Consider the following 18,772-nt stretch of genomic DNA (forward strand, 5'->3'; position numbering starts at 1 on the left):
GTTAACTGGCCGAGGGATGGACTAAAATTGGCAGCTATGCCATCTTACATAATAAAAAGGTAATATTTAAATTACCATCACTCCGCTACGCCCACGATTGGGCCAGCGGGAGACACAGGGGGCAGGACTTGGGGTGGCTGGGGTGGTGATTGGGCTGGCAGGACGCTGAGCTCGCGTTGCCAGCAGCGACGCGAGCTCAGCGTCTGCGCCATGGCTGTGCTGCGGCACAGACAGGCCTCTGGGGCAGCGAGCCAGCGTTTTGGAGGTTTGGAGGTGGTGGGGGGGGGGGGGGGGGCGTGGGCGGCGCGGCTCCCCAGAGAGGAGTCTGGCGGCAGTTGGGCCGCAGGAGCACCTGGCGGCGGCCCCAGCCTTCCTGGGCGGGAGGCAAAGGCAAGACCCCGGCCTGGGCTCCGGCCGCAGGAGGACCACGCCCCCGCCCCGCCTCGCCCTAGGGGCCCAGGGACTTCGGAGCTGCCGACCAGCGGACAGACAGCTTACACGTGCACGATTAAATCATGCACTGGGCTTCTAGTAATAACATAAAGTAACCTAGAAATCATCCTTCTTTCATTTGTTGAAATTAATAATCTCTGACAAGATTACTTCAGCCATGTAGTAGTATTACTTTATGGTATAAGTTTTATTTCCCTGATGACTAATGAACTACGGTACCTTTTCATAGATTTATTGATATTTTGGATAGCCTCTTTTGAAGAAAATGTTCAAATCCTTTGCCCAAAATACCCAAAGAAGTAAGGCTCAACAGGAAGAAATTCATATTCTCAACTCTACATTTCTTGTAGGCCAATAATACCACAGCCAGTTTCTCAGTAAACCTGAACTAGAAACAAAAGTCACTAAAGTGCACAGATCCTAATGTAGAGCTCAATGAAATTTCAGAAAAAACATACCCATACACCAGTATCCAGATCAAGAAACAGAAATTACTAGCATATCAGATGTGCACTTCTTGGTACCTCCAAGCCTCTAACCACCTCCCATCCCTATGATAAAGACCTGACTATCAACAGTAAAGACAAGTTATACCTGACTCTGAACTTTATGTAAATGGAAATGTTCATACTCTGGTGTCTGGCTTCCTTTTCTCAACATTACACTTGTAGGATTCACACTTGCTGAATATAGCTGCAGTTTGTTGATTCTCATTGTTGTTGGTATTTAATTATATAACTATACTACAATCTTTCCATTCCACAATTAATGGACATTTGGGTAGTTTCCAGTTTGGGCTACTAGGAATAACGTTGCTATTAATATTCTGGTGCACATCCTTTGGATATATGTTTATAATTCTTTGGGTTTGTTAAGCTTTAGTAGGCACTGCCAAACAGTTTTCCAAAATGGTCCTATCAATTTTAAGTTTCACCAACAGTGTTTGAAAATTCCAACTGGTCCACATTTCTGTCATTCTATTTTAGCTACTGTTAGGCATGTAGTAGTATTACTTTATGGTATAAGTTTTATTTCCCTGATGACTAATGACTCATGGTACCTTTTCATAGATTTATTGATATTTTGGATAGCCTCTTTTGAAGAAAATGTTCAAATCCTTTGCCCATTTTTCTTATAGTTTGCCTTTTAAAAAAAGATTTCTAGCCCTAAGCAGTTGCGCAGTGGTTAGAGCGTCAGCCTATGCACCAAAGGGTCACAGGTTCAATTCCCAGTCAAGGGCACGTACCTCAGTTGCAGGCTCAATCCCCAGCCAAGGTAGGGCGCCTGCAGGAAGCAACCTGTCTTTCTTCCACCCTCCCACCCCCACCCCTTTCCATTCTTTATGAAAAACAATGGAAAAATATCCTCCGATGAGGATTTAACAATTTAAGTAAGTAAGTAAGTAAGTAAGTAAGTAAGTAAATAAATAAATAAAATGATTTCTAGTTCTCTATACATTCTGGATTCAAGTCTTCTGATTGATATATGTACTGGCAATAGCTTCTCCTACTCGGCCGATTTTCATTCTCTTAATGCTATCTTTTTAACATACAGAAGTTCTTAGTTGTAATATAGTTCATTTATCAGAACTTCCCATTTTTTTGTCTCATTAAGTCTTTGCCCCAAAGTCATAAAAAATATTTTCCTATATTATACTGTAAAAGCTTTGTTCCACCAATCACATTTAGATATACAACTCATTTGGAATCTGTTTTTGTATATGTGGATTAACTCAGCACACATACTGAAAACATGATTCTTCTCCACAGTATTACAGTACCCCATCTGTCATAAATCAAGTGAACATATGTGGGTGGGTCTCTATTCTGTCCCACTGGTCTACTTGTCTATCCTTGTGCCAATACTGCAGTGACTTATTACTATAGCTAGTCAGTCTTGATATTTTGTTCTTCTTCAATATTGCCTTAACTCATCTTGACCCAATGAATTTTTATATGAATATTAGAGTCAGTTTGTTAATGCCTTACCCTACACTTTCCACCCTACAATCTCTTCCTCAAAGACCCCTGGAAATATATATTGGGGTTGCATTGAAACTATAAATGGACAGAACTGACATCATTACAATACCACATCTTCCAATCCATTATCACAGTGTGCCTCCCCATTTATTTAAGTCTTCTTTTTCAACAACATTTTCTATTTTTTAAACATTTTTCTACTTATTTTGAAATATATTTTTATTGATTTCAGAGAGGAAAGGAGAGGGACAGAGAGACAGAAACATCAATGATGAGCAAGAATCTCTGATCAGCTGCTTCCTGCATGCCCCCTACTGGGAACTGAGCCCACAACCTGGGTATGTGCCCTGACCCAGCATCAAACCGTAACCTCCTGGTTCATAGGTTGATGTTCAACCACTGAGCCATGCCAGTTGGGGAACATTTTCTATTTTTTAATATAGAAGGCATTGCAGGAAACTATTTTTTTGTTAAGATTATTTTTAGGTATTTGATTTTTATTATAATTGGCATCTTTATTAAATTTTATTTTTTGTTTTTGCTGGTACATAGAAATATGACTTATCTATATATATAAAAGCCTAAGCGACCGAACGAGCAAATGACCGGTCACTATGATGCACACTGACCACCAGGGGGCAGACACTCAACACAGGAGCTGCCCCCTGGTGGTCAGTGTGCTCCCACAGTGGGAGCACCACTCAGCTGACCAACAGGGGCCAGATGCAGGGCTCACCTCTCCAGATGGGGACTGACTGGGTGCGAGCCCGCAGCAGGTGCACTGGGGCTGGGATGAGCAGGAGCAGCAGGCAGGAGCGGCAGGCAGCGTTGGACTGCGGGTTTTGGCCCAATCCCAGCAGGCCATGCCGAGGGACCCAAATGGTGCACAAATCTGTGCACCAGGCCTCTAGTTTTTTGTTTGTTTGTTTTTTAAATATATTTTATTGATTTTTTTACAGAGAGGAAGAGAGAGGGATAGAGAGTTAGAAACATCGATGAGAGAGCAACATCGATCAGCTGCCTCTTGCACACCCCCTACTGGGGATGTGCCCACAACCAAGGTACATGCCCTTGACCGGAATCGAACCCGGGACCCTTGAGTCCGCAGGCCGACGCTCTATCCACTGAGCCAAACCGGTTTCGGTGGGGCCTCTAGTTTTTATATATCAGCCCTATATTCAATGATATTGCTAAATTCACATATTAATTCCAATAGATTGTCCATTGATTCCTTTGGATTTTCTACATAATCATGTATTCTATGAATAGTCATAGTTTTATTTCTTCATTTCAATCCTTATGCTTTTTATTTCTCTTTTTCCAATACTACACTGTCCAGTACAATGTTTAACAGGAAAAGGGGCAGTGAGTACTTCATCTCCTCCAAATGAGGAGCAAAACCTACTTCTAGGAATGGATTCTTTATCAGATAATTCCCACAACAACCTCTGAAGTGGAGCACTATGTGGAGAACAGGGGAAAGAAACCTCAGGTAAGCACATGAGCAGAGAAATGAAGGTCTACCATACCTATGCCTACCTCATAAGTTCAAAACAGAATTGCAAAGGTTCAGGAATGAGGTCAAGGTCTATGCCCAGGCAATGCAGAGCTGGATCGCACAAAGAGTCCTACACACTCTGTTTCACTGCCTCTCAAAATTGAGGACAGGGCACTAGGGACCGAGAAAGGGCAGAGGAGGGAGGTCAGTAAGAGAGAACAGGAGTCTGAAGTGCTGGCTGGTGCCCCAACGGAGAGAGATAATAGGAACCAAGAGCTCAGAAAAAAGGCAAGGCCGTAAGTCTACTAATGTATAAGATTTTAGAACCCAGGTGCCCGCAAAAGCCCAGGAGAGTTGGATGAGATTATTTGGGAAGAGGTTCAACAAGAGGCTCAGCAAAAATTCCTGAGAACAATTAACATTTAAGATAAGGCCAGAATAGTTGGCCAAAAATAACTAAATAGGAATGGTCTGAGGGCCGAAAGGAAAGCCAGTTGAAAGACAGGAATCCCGGAAAATACGGGATTTGCTAATGCAGGCCAGTGGAGCAAGGGTGAAAAGAGGCTTTTGGATTTGGGGAAGTAACTATTAATCCGGGGCAAAGTTTTATCAAAGAATCAATAGGAGGTGAAAGATAGCAGCAAGTTTTAGGCAGCCAGACAAGAACAAAAATTTGTTACCAATGAGAACTATGGTGCCTCAGCAGCAGAAAGCATGGCTTTAAAAGCGCACATCTCTAATATTTTTTCTGTTGCCTCAATTAATTCTTCATAATTCTCTTGTCTTATTAAATAAATTTCTGGAGCTAGTAGAAAATATCTGCTTGAAGAGCTTAAATGTTAAGAAGCCTTAATTTTTATTTCGAGTAATAAATGAATGAACAGCTACAAACAATTTCTAAACATACATACATACACACTGACTACAGAGGTATTTCATTTCAGAGCTTACGCATTTTCTCAAAAGGTTTTCCAAAAGACGCCCATCTAAGACAGTGATATAAACAAAATCATGGCCATGGTATACCTGGAATGAAGGTATCTTTCCTTAAACAAAACTGATGTTTGGAAAGCCTATCAAAAATATATGTGAAATCAATTCTATGAATGCTGATGATGATGGGCTTACAAAATGTACCTCAATTAAGATGTCAGTTGTCTTTATAAAATTAACTATACAAAAATGTAAGAGTTCTAATTTATTAAACATAATACTAAATGTGGACCAGCAGCCAACAGTAGACTGAGTTAAAATTTCACTTTCACTCTCTAACTTGGGTTCTGCAGGTGTAGAGAATAAAATTTTCCTAAATCAGTTTTGACACTAAGGCAAAGAAATATATTTTTCAGAAAACCTAGGCCAGGACTCACTACTGGCATCAAGTATCAATTCAGAACACAAAGACACTGTTCCCAGTACCTCACCTGCGTCCTCCTCCTCCAGACTGGCATGATCTAGTTCAGCTTTTACCGCCACTCCTCCCAGGAGGGCCTGCAGGCGTTTCTGTTTTGCTGTGATCTTCTTTAGTTGTTGTTCCTTAAACGGTAAATGTGAATACAGAAAACATCAATGCAGTGATTTATTGTTGCAAATACAAAAGACAGCATTACAAAATTTTTAAACTTTAATCAAGAGAAAAATAAAACAGAAATTCCATGTATTACTATTACTATAGAGAACCTTATTTGAGCCACTGCCATATTTCTAGCAGGAAGTAGGGCTAAAAGCATTTCCATCAGGCAGGTATCCCTGTCCCCACCCACTCTCCCAACATAGCTTTCTACGTGCCCAGAACTGAGGTTCACATGTACTGACACTCCGCTGATTTGGGGGTGGCACTGCTCTACTTGGTTCCCCCATTACAACTGGGTAAATCACCACACTCCTCTGTGTTCAGACCTTAACAGCCAATGGGCTATGAGGTCAATGGGTTGGAGGGTAAGAAACATAAACGTGAATGTTCAAAAGTTGAAACAGTCAGTCCCCTTTGATAACTTACCATATTTATGATTGTTCTTTATAGAATTCTACCCAACCACAAAATTTTAAAAGGAAAATATATTTTGATATACCCTTTTACCCCAATCACAACAGACTCCTCTGTCTTGTTACCCTCTATCCTCTGTCTTGTTACCCTCTATACCACCAAAGCTCAGATATGGGGATATTCCTACAGCCTCCTCAATTAACAAGGCCTGTGGTACTCAGTTCTTCCCAAGGTCAAGAATGTTTAAATACCAAATATGAATGTGGGGCAAGGGAAATCCTGAATATAAAGGCCGTATTAGAATAACTTGTAATTTGTTTGCAGTTTTTCTCAGCAAAATCTTATTTAAAACAGCCTTTCTCTCTGAATAGTCTATCTCTAAACATCAAAGAGCTGCTAAAGAAAGACAGGGATATATAACTGAGTTGGGCTATTATCTAAAATGGCCTAAAGTTTGAGCCTCTCCTCTCCTTGAAACTCCAGCCCACCGAAGCCCAAGGTCAAAGTAGGTCTCTGCACATTAAACCACATGCTCCCAGAGGCCGGCTGCTGCTTTTCTGATTTGGGAAGACCAACAGCTGCTTCAAGCCACTACTAGCTGTGACTCTGGGGCTACTATTCGGGAGGTGAGAGAAGATGGGGTAGTGAAGATAATGGACTGATGAGTGGAAAGCAAAAGGAGGAACTGAGTCTACACACATCCCCACTAGCACAGCTTAAGTGAAAGATGCACAGACTCTACTCATTGCAATGAATCAATTGCAAGCACAAGGATATCTGTTAGTCATTTTGGATAGCAGAAATAAAATGATCAAAATTAGTCATTCCTATCTTCTGCAATGTATTTCTAAAAAGTGTTCCAAATCTCACACACACAATAAAAATGTCCTAAGTAACAGATAGTCCTACCCTTAAGTTCTACGACTCTACATGCAGACGCAGTGTGGCTGGATGATGACTATAATACCTGAGGCCAGCCTCTCAGAACAGTGAGCATGTGTTCACTGTTCCTGTATCCCAGGACAGAGTGTAAACAAGCAATGCAAGCAGGAGCTAAGCAGGAAAAAAAAGAAAGTTCATAAAAAATAAGGAGACTGAGTAGAGGCCTGCACACCAAGTAGGAGCTCTGTGTTCAGACCACAAAATTGGGTAAAAGAAAACAGTGAGGCAAGGAAGGCTATGAAAGTACACCAGTAAGAAGGCATGCAAAGCCAAAAAACTTTTTCTCAAGCATGTATGTATATGTGGGAGTATGTCTGTATGTATTTTTAAAAATACTCTAACAAAGGATATTAAAGGGAAACAGTTGAAAAATTAAACATACATAAAAACTCAAAATTTTCTATTATAAATATTTGCTTCAAATCTTATAAGTACTTTTCAGAATCCTTCCTAAACATTAAATGTCTAAATGACTTTTTCAAGTGTTATTTGAAATCACCTTGTTATATTTTTGCCGTTTTACAGAATCTAGTTTCCTGTTGATGTCTCTGTTGGTGGCAGCTTGAGGGCTAAGTTGTTCAATAATTTTATTGATTTGCCTTAGGGATGTCGTACATGACCTGAAAAATAAGATAAAATGTATATTTTCCACCCTGGTAACATTTCTAATAGTATAATATAAAGATTGAAATACTAAAAACATGGCTCTCTTATTTCTTATTAACTAAGATAAAAGAAACTAAACCAAAATGCATAGTCTTCTTGGCCATAAATAGAACTTGAAGTGTTGTTAGAAGTTTAAGATGACTAGTGTTTTCTTTTATCTGCTTCTTTAAATCAGCTCATTCTACTTTGTAAGCTGATTAATTTATTCTATAAGCATTTTAAGTGACTAGTTTATTCAAGAGACTACTAAAAAAATGTGCAATAAGTTGTCCTTTTATATGAGAAGATGAATACATTTTTTTAAGACTACTTTTTATAGAAGTTTTAGGTTCACAGCAAAATTGAGAGGAAGGTACAGAGATTTCCCTATACCCCCTGCTTCCCCTATTGTCAACAACCCCACAGATGGATTTTAAAAGCCCATTATGAAAGTCTCTCAAAGCTTGGAAAAGTACTAAAAATGCTTAAACATTTTCTTGGATAAGTCAGACATCTGTGGCAATATTTTTCTTTCACATGACCAGAAAATGTATTTGCTGTAGTATTACAAAGGGGAAAAAATCAACTTTTAATACATTGCTCCTAAAATAGACACCACAGAATTATAGCTCCCAATTTTCAAAACACAAATTCAATCTTGACACTTGTGTAACTTGCTGTTGTATGCTTTCTGGATTTTAGCATAAAAACATGTTATCAATGCAAGTGACTGGCAAAGCTGAGGACCCCATGCCACCACCCATCCGGTGCTAATGTGCCTGTGGCCCTGCAGCAGTCTGCCCTGCCACCTCTGTAAGCAGTGGACACATTTCTAAGGTCAAATGTAAAAGGTGTGTTCATTACAAAGAGTTGAGGTGCTCACACCTGAAGGTCAGACTACAACTATTCGAGAACATCTGCAACTCAAGAGACCAAAAGAACATACCAGGAAACTTAATAGAAAACATGTCCTTTACGTGCCAATAGCCACCTGTACTACAGCCCTCCCCAGTGGGTAACCAACAGCTCCATGTTCCTCCTTCTTCTCCCCTCCCACAACCACCCCCAGCTAAGACTGCACCACCCCTCCATCCAGCCCTCCCCTTCGCTTTCTTGCTTGCCTGACACTGCCTGGGACACTGGCCAAGGGAGAGAAGTCTAGCAATGGAGTGTGAGCTCAATCCTGCACCCCCTCCTAGCCCAGCCCAGAGCCTCTCCCTTCTCTACCAATGTGTTAATGTGTTATGCTCAACAGGGCCCAAATCTCCTCTAAAACACAAATGAAATCTCCATGGGACTTCATCTTCTCTTACAGTCAAAAGTAGGAAAGAAAGGAAGAGCAGAGTGATATTTTTCCTTTCTAAAAATGCAAAATCTGAAAAATTACCAGAAGACATACTCATTTTAAGGGAAAGAAACTACAAGATAGAGAAAAATGTGAGGGGCAGGTGTGCTCCTGGGTTCTCAAGCAGGACACATAAGAACTGGGAGTACACTTCTCCTGAGAATGATTCTGTACACATGCTTGTGAGTCCGGGTCACTCCTCTCCATTATGCACAAACAGGCTGTTGTGAGCTGGACTGAAACTTTAACAACCATGTGCATGCTGCTCCGGAGGGAAAGGGCTGAGGTTCAAACACAAGGTCGATGACTGCCCTTTTGATTCTATCCTCCATATGAGAAATTCTACAAATCTCCTAATATTTCTGGGATACTACAGCTAGTACCTGAACTTTTCCATCCCTTGTAAACACAAACTCTGCAATTAGAGAGAAGATGGTCCACACTCACGTGAGGTCATCCAGGACGGACTGGTACTCCTTCTCTGCATCCACGAGCTGGGCAGCATGGCTGGCCTCATGGATGGCACTGTCCACCTGCTGAAGCACACCTCGCTCCAGCACGTCCTGGTCATAGACGTCCACACCCAACCCCTGCAGCTCAAGGGCCTGCGCACTGGGCTCCACCGCCTGGATCTGGTGTCTGTCGATGTGCAGCAGGGCAGGCCCTCTCCTCGGAACTTCCCACGGACACCCCTCCGTGGAGAGGGATGGCCCATTAGCAGAGGAACAAGAGGGGAGGCTTTCCTCCATCTCTGCATCACCATCATTTTCTTGCTTAACTGTCATTTTTTCACCATCACTGACACACCGACTCTGTAAACCGTCTTGCTCCTGAGTTTGACTTGAGTTGGGAATTCTCTCATTCGGCATCCTTTACAGACTACCTAAAAGTAAAAAAAAACAACAACTTTCAATAAGCCTTTTCTGTTATATAGAAAGGATAGCTACATAGTTTCTTGAATATTTTATGAAGCAGACTGATTTTTCAAAAGATCAAGTAATAATCCTCCAATTACACAAACATGTTCCCAAGTATTATTTTTCTTAAAAGCTTTATATCTTATTGAGTTCTGATAATAAGAAAAACTAACCAAAAGAAGAAAAATGCAGTGTCACTGACAAAGGACATTTGGGTAGCCAGCTTAAAAAAGCTGACAACCCAAGTCCTGAGTGACACCTAGAGTCTTCTCCATCTCACTGGCGCTTCCCGCATTAGCCTCTCCACTATATTATGGCATAAATGACTTACATTATAGTGGCATGATCAACCATGATGTATATAGATTTAGATTTAGTGATGTAAGGAGAGAGCTTCTATATGAATCTGACACTAGAAACTTTGAGAATGAACATTTATTGACTCCAATAAACAGAAACAAGAGATAATCATAACACCACGCAAACTGGAATCTGAGAAAAATTAAAATATTCTCAAAAAATAACTCTATTTCAATGTGTGATATAATTTCTCACCTTCGGGTTGGCAAAAACATCAAGCCAAATAATATCCAGTATAGACCAGGAAGATACATCCTCACACAATGCTGGTGAGAATATAAATTAGTAAAGCTCCTTTGGAAGGCAATTAGCAATAGCTATTAAGATTTAAAATGCATATGACTAGGTATTTATTCCAGAGAAGTACATATGTGCAGGTAGGTTTATTGTAGCATGTTTTAATAGTTTAATGTAGGCATTAGGTATATTCAGTGATACTGGTATAAGTCTTGTAAAGTGAAAAGAGCCTCATAGTATAAACACATTTATGGAAAAAAACTGCATCTGTGTGTATGGAACACACTCAAAGTGATCTGGAGATACACACTAAACCTACAATAGTTGGAAGGGGAAGCAGAAGGGACAGGGGCAGGGAGGAATACAGGGGAAGTTTCACATTTCCAAGTAGTCAGGAATTCCTTGAATAAAAATATATTCACTATATTGCCTGCATAACTCTAATAACTAGATTATAAAGCAACATACTGACCAAGAGACAGCCTTGCTTTTCATTTAACTGTGAATAAACTAAGGTTTCTTTCAGCACAGAACTTATTTCTATGAAATGACCACAAGTACCCCCATAAGCCCCACTCATTCCTCATTAGACAGAAAAATCCCAGAGACCAAGCACTGGGATACAGAGATGCCAGGAACCTGGCAGCACCCTGCCCTGAGTAGCTCACTCTCTAGTGGGAAAGAGTGTCAAAAACAACACAGCAGGACGGATCCATAGAAGAGACATGAACAAGAGGCCACGTGGACACAGAGGAAGTGACGATGCATTGGGTATGATGTTCAAAAAACACATACAAGATTTGAACACCTGGCCCAGGGTGTGATACAGAGGAGGTGCTCAATATATGCTGAAAGGAAGTCAGGTTCAGAGAGGAGTCTTAAATAACAAGTCTGGTCTGGACTACTGAGTCACTGGTGAATTCAGTCACAAAAATGAAATCTCTGAAAGGAAGCAGACGGAAGCAGGCAGAGGGGCTGGTGGGAAGTTATAAATGCCAGGTATGGGTCAGGATGCAGTCAGAATGCAAATCTGGGCTCAAGAGAAAGAGATGACAGGTACCAGAGATTCTTTTAGAGGTTAAAAGTGAACAACAGAGTAAGAAAGTTCCTCCTTTTTTTGGCTTGATTGTTTTCAGGAGAAAGAATTAGCTTAGTGCTCCATCATTAACTAGTCTCCACTTTCAACAGAGGCAAGATCCTTAATACTGGCTGAAATTTAACAATTGTTTTCATTTTTCTTATTTGTATGTATGCAAAGACTTGTTTTTCAGTTAAAAAACACATAAATTCAAATATATTACATAATAATATAAAATGATATATTAAGTAATAATGTTAGATAATAAAGACAAGGTTGAATAATGTTTGCAGAAAACCTAATAGAAAAGGAAGAAGAGGGAATAGTTAAAAGTGGAAAATGAGATGGCAAGTTCACATAAGTAAACTAGAAAGAGTCCAGTGGATTTGGAAATTAGCAGGTCACTGGTTATCTTAGTTTAAAAAAAAAGTTTCAGTGGAGCAATGGGGACAAAAACCGGGCTATAGGGAGGTAAGTGAGTAGCCACCAGTGGGTAGCCTACCCTCTAAGCCTTAGAGTCTAAGGAGCTTGCCTATGGAAGTGTGACAGCTGGAATGATCCTATATAATAAAAGCCTAATATGCTAAGTGTCCGGTCATCCAGACGCCACTCAACCACTCGCTATGATGTGCACTGACCACCAGGGGGCAGTCAACCAGTCGACCAGTCGCTATGACGTGGCACTGACCACCACGGGGCAGATGCTCCAATCAGTAGGTTAGCTTGCTGCTGGGGTCCTGCCCATCTGAACTGAGCAAGATGGGCCCCACACGCCCTGAAGCCCTCCCCCAGTCCCTCCCAGCCTGATCGTGCACCCGTGGGGTCCCTTGGCCTGGCCTGTGCCCTCTCGCAATACGGGACCCCTTGGGGGATGTCAGAGAGCCGGTTTCAGCCGATCCCGCAGGCCAGGCCGAGGGACCCTTCTGTTGCACAAATTCGTGCCCTGGGCCTCTAGTACAGTAATAATGAATTGGGAGAGGAAAACTAGGTCAAGAAAAACTATAACATGTAATAGCTGGAAAGGGAGCAGGGAGATAACCTACAGAGAACACTGTACCAGAGACATATTTGTATATGTATATATAAAATATATACTAGTATAGTATACGCACACACAAATGTCACTATAGTAACTGTTGTTGTAAGAGGAAAGGACAGGATTCTTTATGACAAAATAACAGAGGGACCTAACTGACATTGTGCAGGTCAGGGAGGCCTCTCCAATAAAGTGATGTTTAAGCCAGTATCTGAAGAATGAATGAGTTAATCAGCCAAAAGTGTTTTTGCAAAGAACAGCATGTGTAATTCCTAAGGCTGGTCTGGGCTGGTGCACTTGGAACATGGAAGGAATGGGCACAGTGAGCATGTACTTTACATTCCTTGTGCCCATCTAACGCTCTGCACGGCTTAAGTCATCTGGGGAAACGGTACCTTCGCTGTCCTCCCCTCACAGCACCAGTTCTGTGGGGCGACTGGGACTCGGGGCTGGAGCCTGGTTGCAGGCACACAAGGCTGAAGGCGGGGGGGGGGGGGGGGGGGTGTGAAGAGGTGGGTAGGCGAGGACCCAGACGGCACGGGCCTGGGGTAACGCGAGCTTGGACTTGACTCCAAGTGCAATGGTAAGACTCTTATTTAAGAGTTTTGAACACGGTGACGATAGCATGATCCAAATGATGTCTGTGGACTGTGCCGATAACAGACTGGAGGAAACGGGGCGACGAGGAGATGGGAGACACACGGGTGAAAGGTGACGCAGCGTGGAACAGGGTGACAGCAGTGACGAGACGCTACGTGGGAAACCACCTTACAGCTTTCGCGTGCAGACGGCTCTGCCCTCCTGCCAACGCCCAAAGTGCCCGCCGTGCATTCAGCCCGATTCTCCTGGTCAAATAACAAACAGCTCTGATTTAACCGAGATCAAACCGGGCCGAACAGACCCTGCGCGGGGCCGGCCACAGGGCCAAGAAGTGAGGCTCGGTCGCCGGCTCACCGCCCGGGCCGGCCAGTTTGGGGACCCGCCACCCCGGGAGCGCGCGCCGCCGCGTCACTTCCGACCGCAGGTGGGCGGCACGGGGGGCGCGCCCGGCCCCCTGACAGGCCCGGGGCTAGGGGCCCGAGGGGCCCCGGCCGCCTGGCAGCACGAGCGAGGCCCAGTCACTACCCGCCCGACGCTCAGCCCGGCCGCGCCAACACTCACCCAGGGCCGCGAGGCCGCCGGCAGGTACTCGCAGAGGCCGCCGCAGCGCGCAGCCAGGACTCCGACTGGAAGCGGCCACGGCGCATGCGTGGGGACCCGCCGCTAGCACCGCCCCCAACGGTGACCCGCAGGGCCTGCGTGGGCGGGGCCAGGGCGGCGCCGGTGGACTTGGAAGGCGGTCGAGGCCAGGGGTTGGAGGGCTCGGTGCAGCTCCGCCTTTCCACCTTTGACCCGGATGTGAATGAGGATCTGGTGCGTACCTAGTCGCTGGCGCTTCATTCCTGGTAAAAACGCCTCTGTAGGAAGGCGGTTGTGAGCATTAAAAGACATGATTTTAGAGAGAGAGGGATTTGAGTAGACCGTGCGAATGTAAACGCTCACAACCGTGAACCCCAAAAAGAACGCAAGCGTGGGAAGTGCCGCCCATTTCAGTAGCCACCTCCCTGGTCATCTGACACAGCTGTGAGCAAGGAAAAATGGGAGAGGCGTTATCTGCTGTCTGCCGCCACACACACACACACACACACACACACACACACACACACACACACAGCCGCCACACACACACACACACACACACACACACACACACTCACTCACACACACACACACACACCCTGGGCGGGGTCGGTGTGTGCTCATAGTGGGCCTGCAGGAATGTCTTGATTGCATTAGTGATTCAATAATTTAATATCTGCCTTCAGATCAAAGATAAGGAGGATTTTGAGCCAGGTGAGAATTTTAGGTTGGAGCATTTGAAGAAACAAAATGCCAACACAGAGGTTCAGAACAAACGGGGGAAATGGACATTCACCCAAGGAAGGCGTAGCCCTGGTGGGCGGGAGCTGAACCCAGTGGCAGCGGTCAGCCCAGGGATTCCAGCGCCGGAATAAGATAGCCCTCGGAGTGACAGCGGGCTAGACAGGATCTGTGGGGCCTGGGTAGGAAAGTGCCTTCCTCGTTTAGAAGACTGAAGTGGACAGTGGGAAAGGGGGTCCGGGAGCGGACTGGGTGATGCTCAGGAATATCACCATATCTCCTGTTAGCAACGCTGATGTACATATGTTTCTATCATCCCACATAAAAGTGTAACTTGTTTTTTAAGAGGGAAGAGACTTCTATTGATCTCTTGAATAAAATACTGAGAATAGAAAGGCATTTGGAAATCTTGTGACAGCTGCCAATAGTAGTTTTCACGCTTGAATCTGAAAGCAGAATTTTCCCCAAATATAGAGTGGTCCCCAACCATTTTAAGAATGAGGCTCCCTTTTTAATATGTACTATTTTGGAGAGTCCCTATATATCAGTCAGAATTTGGACAGGTGGTACATCAAACTGGGTAGTTAAGGAGAATTAATGACTCTTTTTAAAATATTTTTTATTGATTTCAGAGAGGAAGGAAGAGAGTGAGAGAGAAGCATCAGTGATGAGAGAGAATCATTGATTGGCTGCCTCCTGCACAACCCCCATCTAGGATGGAGCTCACAACCCAGGCATGTGCCCTGACCAGGAATCAAACCGTGACCTGGTTCACAGGTGGATGCTCAACCACTGAGCCACTCCAGCTGGGTAAGAATTAATAACTTTCACAAAGCTGTAGGCAGGGGTTAGGAAAACAACTCAGGATGGCACAGTACTCCTAGGGCTAAAAGAGACAAGAAGCTGTTCCCATCTGTTATGGGCTAGATTGCATCCCCCCAAATTCAATTGAAATCCTAACCCCCTAGTCCTGAGAATATGACTGTATTTGGAGATAGGGTCTTTAAAGACCTTAAAAACTTTTAATTAAATTAAAATGGTATCATTAGGATGAACTTTAATCAAATATCACTAGTGCATTTCTACATATGTAATCAAGAGAATTGAAAGCATAGATCCACACAAAAAAATGAACACAAAGAGTCATAGTACTGTTATTTGTAATAGCCAAAAGGTGGAAAAATCCAAAAGTCCATCAACGGATGAGTGCATAAACAAAAGGTTGCATATTAATACAATGGAAAATTATTCAGTCATTAAAAAAATGAAGGACTGATACATGCTACAACATGAAAACATCATGCTGTGTGAAAGCCAAACACAGAGAACCACATACTATATTACTCCATTTATATGAAATGTCCAGAAGAGACAAATGCATAGAGACAGAAATTACGTAAGTAATTGCCAGGGCATGGGGGAAGGGGAGTTGGAGAGTGGCTGTTGAAGAGTATGGGGTTTTTTGGAGCGGTGATGAAAATATTCTGGAATTAGTGACAATGGTTACACAATTTTGCGAGTATCCTAACAGCCACTGAATTTTACTCTTTAAAAGTGAATTTTATGGTGTGTGAATTAGATCTCAGAAAAACAATTTGAAAAAAAATGATTTAATGCCCACCCAGTAGAGACCCTCCACCCAGAGTCAGGCTCAGATCTGTGATTCCAGAAGACACATCAACACCACATCAGACACACCAAAATGCACCATGACCTCCAGCAACTACTAGGCAGCACCATATAGAATCATTGATATTTGACTATTTTTTACCTATAAAAATGGCAATACTATATGATTCTACTGAACATTTGCTTTGCTGTAAAACCTGAAAGGATTTTTACCAATTTAACTTCAAAATTGTTTGGCAAATGGTAACTCATTAATGTACAATTGGTTAAGATATCTTGGCAATTATCATACATACTTAGAAATTCTTGTAAGTAAAGCTAAGAAATGAAAAAATGCTGGAATGCCTTGGGGCTTGCACTGTTGTTTCTCTTGGAAACCTTGTGACAGCTGCCATGCAAATAAGCTCAGTGGACACCAGGCCAACTCCAGAGGTGTGAGAGGCCATCCTATACCATCCAATGTCAACAGAAAACTGAGCCTCCAGCTGACTGCAGGGGTCAGTGGAGCTGATGCAGACCAGAGAAATTACTTGCTGACTGATTCAAAGAATTATGAGAACTAATAAATCCTATATAATAAAAGCCTAATATGCTAAGTGTCCGGTCGTCCAGTCAGCCGTTCAACCAATCAAAGCGTAATATGCTAATGATATGCTAAGGCCACTCAACTGCTCACTATGTCGTGCACTGACCACCAGGGGGCAGACAGTCAACTGGTTGATCAGTCACTATGACGTGAACTGACCATCAGGGGGCAGATGCTCTGACTGGTACGTTAGCTTGCTGCTGGGGTCCAGCCGATCAGGACTGAGCGAGATGGGTTGGACATGCCCTGGAGCCCTGGCCAACCTCCTGCATCCCTCCCTGGCCTCGATCGTGCACCAGTAGGGCCCCTCAGCCTGGCCTGCACCCTCTCGCAATCTGGGACCCTTCAGGGGATGTTGGAGAGCCAGTTTCAGCCCGATGGCAGAATGACTGGTCACTATGATGTGCACTGACCACCAGGGGGCAGACGCTTAATGCAGGAGCTGCCCCCTGGTGGTCAGTGTGCTCCCACAGGGGGAGTCCCGCTCAGCCAGAAGCCGGGCTCGTGGCTGGCGAGCACAGCAGCGGTGGTGGGAGCCTCTCCCATCTCCACGGCAGCACTAAGGATGTCTGACTGCGAGAGGATGCAGGCCAGGCTGAGGGACTCCCTCCAAGTGCACGAATTTTGTGCACTTGGCCTCTAGTCTATATATATATAAAATCCTAATATGCAAAGTGTCCCCTCGGGAGTTCAAGCAACCGGGAGTTCGATCGCTCGCTATGATATGTGCTGACCACCAAGGAGCAGCGTGGAATGAAGGAAGGCCCCAACCAGCAGCTGGCAGCCGCTGGGGACCCTACCGATGCACAAATTTTGTGCGCTGGGCCTCTATTACCCTAATAAAAGGGTAATATGCAAATTAACCGTCACTCTGTCACAAAGATGGCAGCTCCCATAGCCACAAGATGGTGGCACCCAGTCCTCTCAGCCCCGCCGGAGTCCCCCAGTCCCGGGGGGTAGCCGCTGAGAGCAGGCAGCATGAGCAGCCTGGAAGAATGCTTGCCTCATTGCCCCGGCAATGAGGCAAGCGTTCCGCACCCAGCCGCAGATGGGCCTCTGGCCAGGCTGGGGCGCAGATGGGCCTCTGGGTTGCGGAGAGCCTCTGGGCAGTGGGCGTGGAGTGGCCAGGCCCCGCAGAGAGCTACTGGTGCACGGATTTGTGCGCAGGGCTACTAGTCCTATATAATAATCCTATATAATAAAGAGGTAATATGCAAATTGACCATCACTCCAACACACAAGATGGCCACCCCCATGTGGACACAAGATGGCTGCCACAAGATGGCCAGCAGGGGACGGCAGTTGCAGGGGAGGGCAGTTGGGGGTGACCAGGCCAGCAGGGGACGGCAGTTGGGGGCGACCAGGCCTGCAGGGGAGGACAGTTAGGAGCAACCAGGCCTGCAGGGGAGGCAGTTGGGGGCGACCAAGCCGGCAGGGGAGGGCAGTTAGGGGCAACCAGGCCGGCAGGGGAGGGCAGTTAGGGGTGACCAGGCCAGCAGGGGAGGGCAGTTGGGGACGACCAGGTCTGCAGGGGAGGACAGTTAGGGGCAACCAGGCTGGCAGGGGAGGGCAGTTAGGGGCAATCGGGCTTGCAGGGGAGCAGTTAGGCATCAATCAGGCTGGCAGGGGAGTGGTTAGGGGGTGATCAGGCTGGCAGGCAGAAGCAGTTAGGGGCAATCAGGCAGGCAGGCAGGCAGACGAGCAGTTGGGAGTCAGCGTCCTGGATTGTGAGAGTGATGTCCCAGATTGGAGAGGGTGCAGGCTAGGCTGAGGGACACACACCCCCGTGTAGGAATTTCGTGCACCGTGCCTCTAGTTGGTTATATAAAGCACTGTGTTCTGGAGTACTTTGTTATACAGTAAAAGTTAACTGATATGGAAGGTGACCCAAATGGCTGTACCAGAGATGGGGAAGACAACAAGATGAGGACCTGCCATTTACACAAAGACATTGGCAGCCAGCAGTCACTGCACAGTTACCCATGGAGCATGCAGGTCCACGGAGTCCACACACATTGCCAGCATTCAAAGGAGATGTAGGAGTGAAGCAAAAGACTCATTCCTGCTTCCTCCAAGAGCAGGTGATCCCTAAGTGGGATCCTTCTTGATACCATCCCAGCGCACTGCCCTTATGAGCACAGAACCTGGGGCAGGGAG

The 18,772-nt window shown here is 44.7% G+C and overlaps 1 protein-coding gene across 4 annotated transcripts in view; it reads right to left on the reverse strand.

The window, feature by feature from the left end:
* ERCC6 (ERCC excision repair 6, chromatin remodeling factor) overlaps window positions 1-13,743 on the reverse strand; it is a 92,240-nt gene extending 78,497 nt beyond the window's left edge. For 2 of the 4 annotated variants that reach the window (XM_079793035.1, XM_079793038.1), the window contains exons 1-4: window positions 13,642-13,743; window positions 9,300-9,735; window positions 7,362-7,482; window positions 5,358-5,469 (exon numbers count right to left, since the gene is read on the reverse strand). In XM_079793035.1, the coding sequence (XP_079649161.1) occupies window positions 5,358-5,469; window positions 7,362-7,482; window positions 9,300-9,721 (655 nt within the window). In that variant the 5' untranslated portion in view covers window positions 9,722-9,735; window positions 13,642-13,743. Of the gene's footprint in view, window positions 1-5,357; window positions 5,470-7,361; window positions 7,483-9,299; window positions 9,736-13,252; window positions 13,317-13,641 lie in introns of those variants that run through there. The other 2 variants (XM_079793037.1, XM_079793036.1) reach the window with 2 other exon arrangements.
* Window positions 13,744-18,772: the final 5,029 nt, after the last annotated feature.

The sequence above is a fragment of the Cnephaeus nilssonii genome (genome assembly GCF_951640355.1).
Source record: "Cnephaeus nilssonii genome assembly, chromosome: 16".
Taxonomy (NCBI): Eukaryota; Metazoa; Chordata; class Mammalia; order Chiroptera; family Vespertilionidae; genus Cnephaeus; species Cnephaeus nilssonii.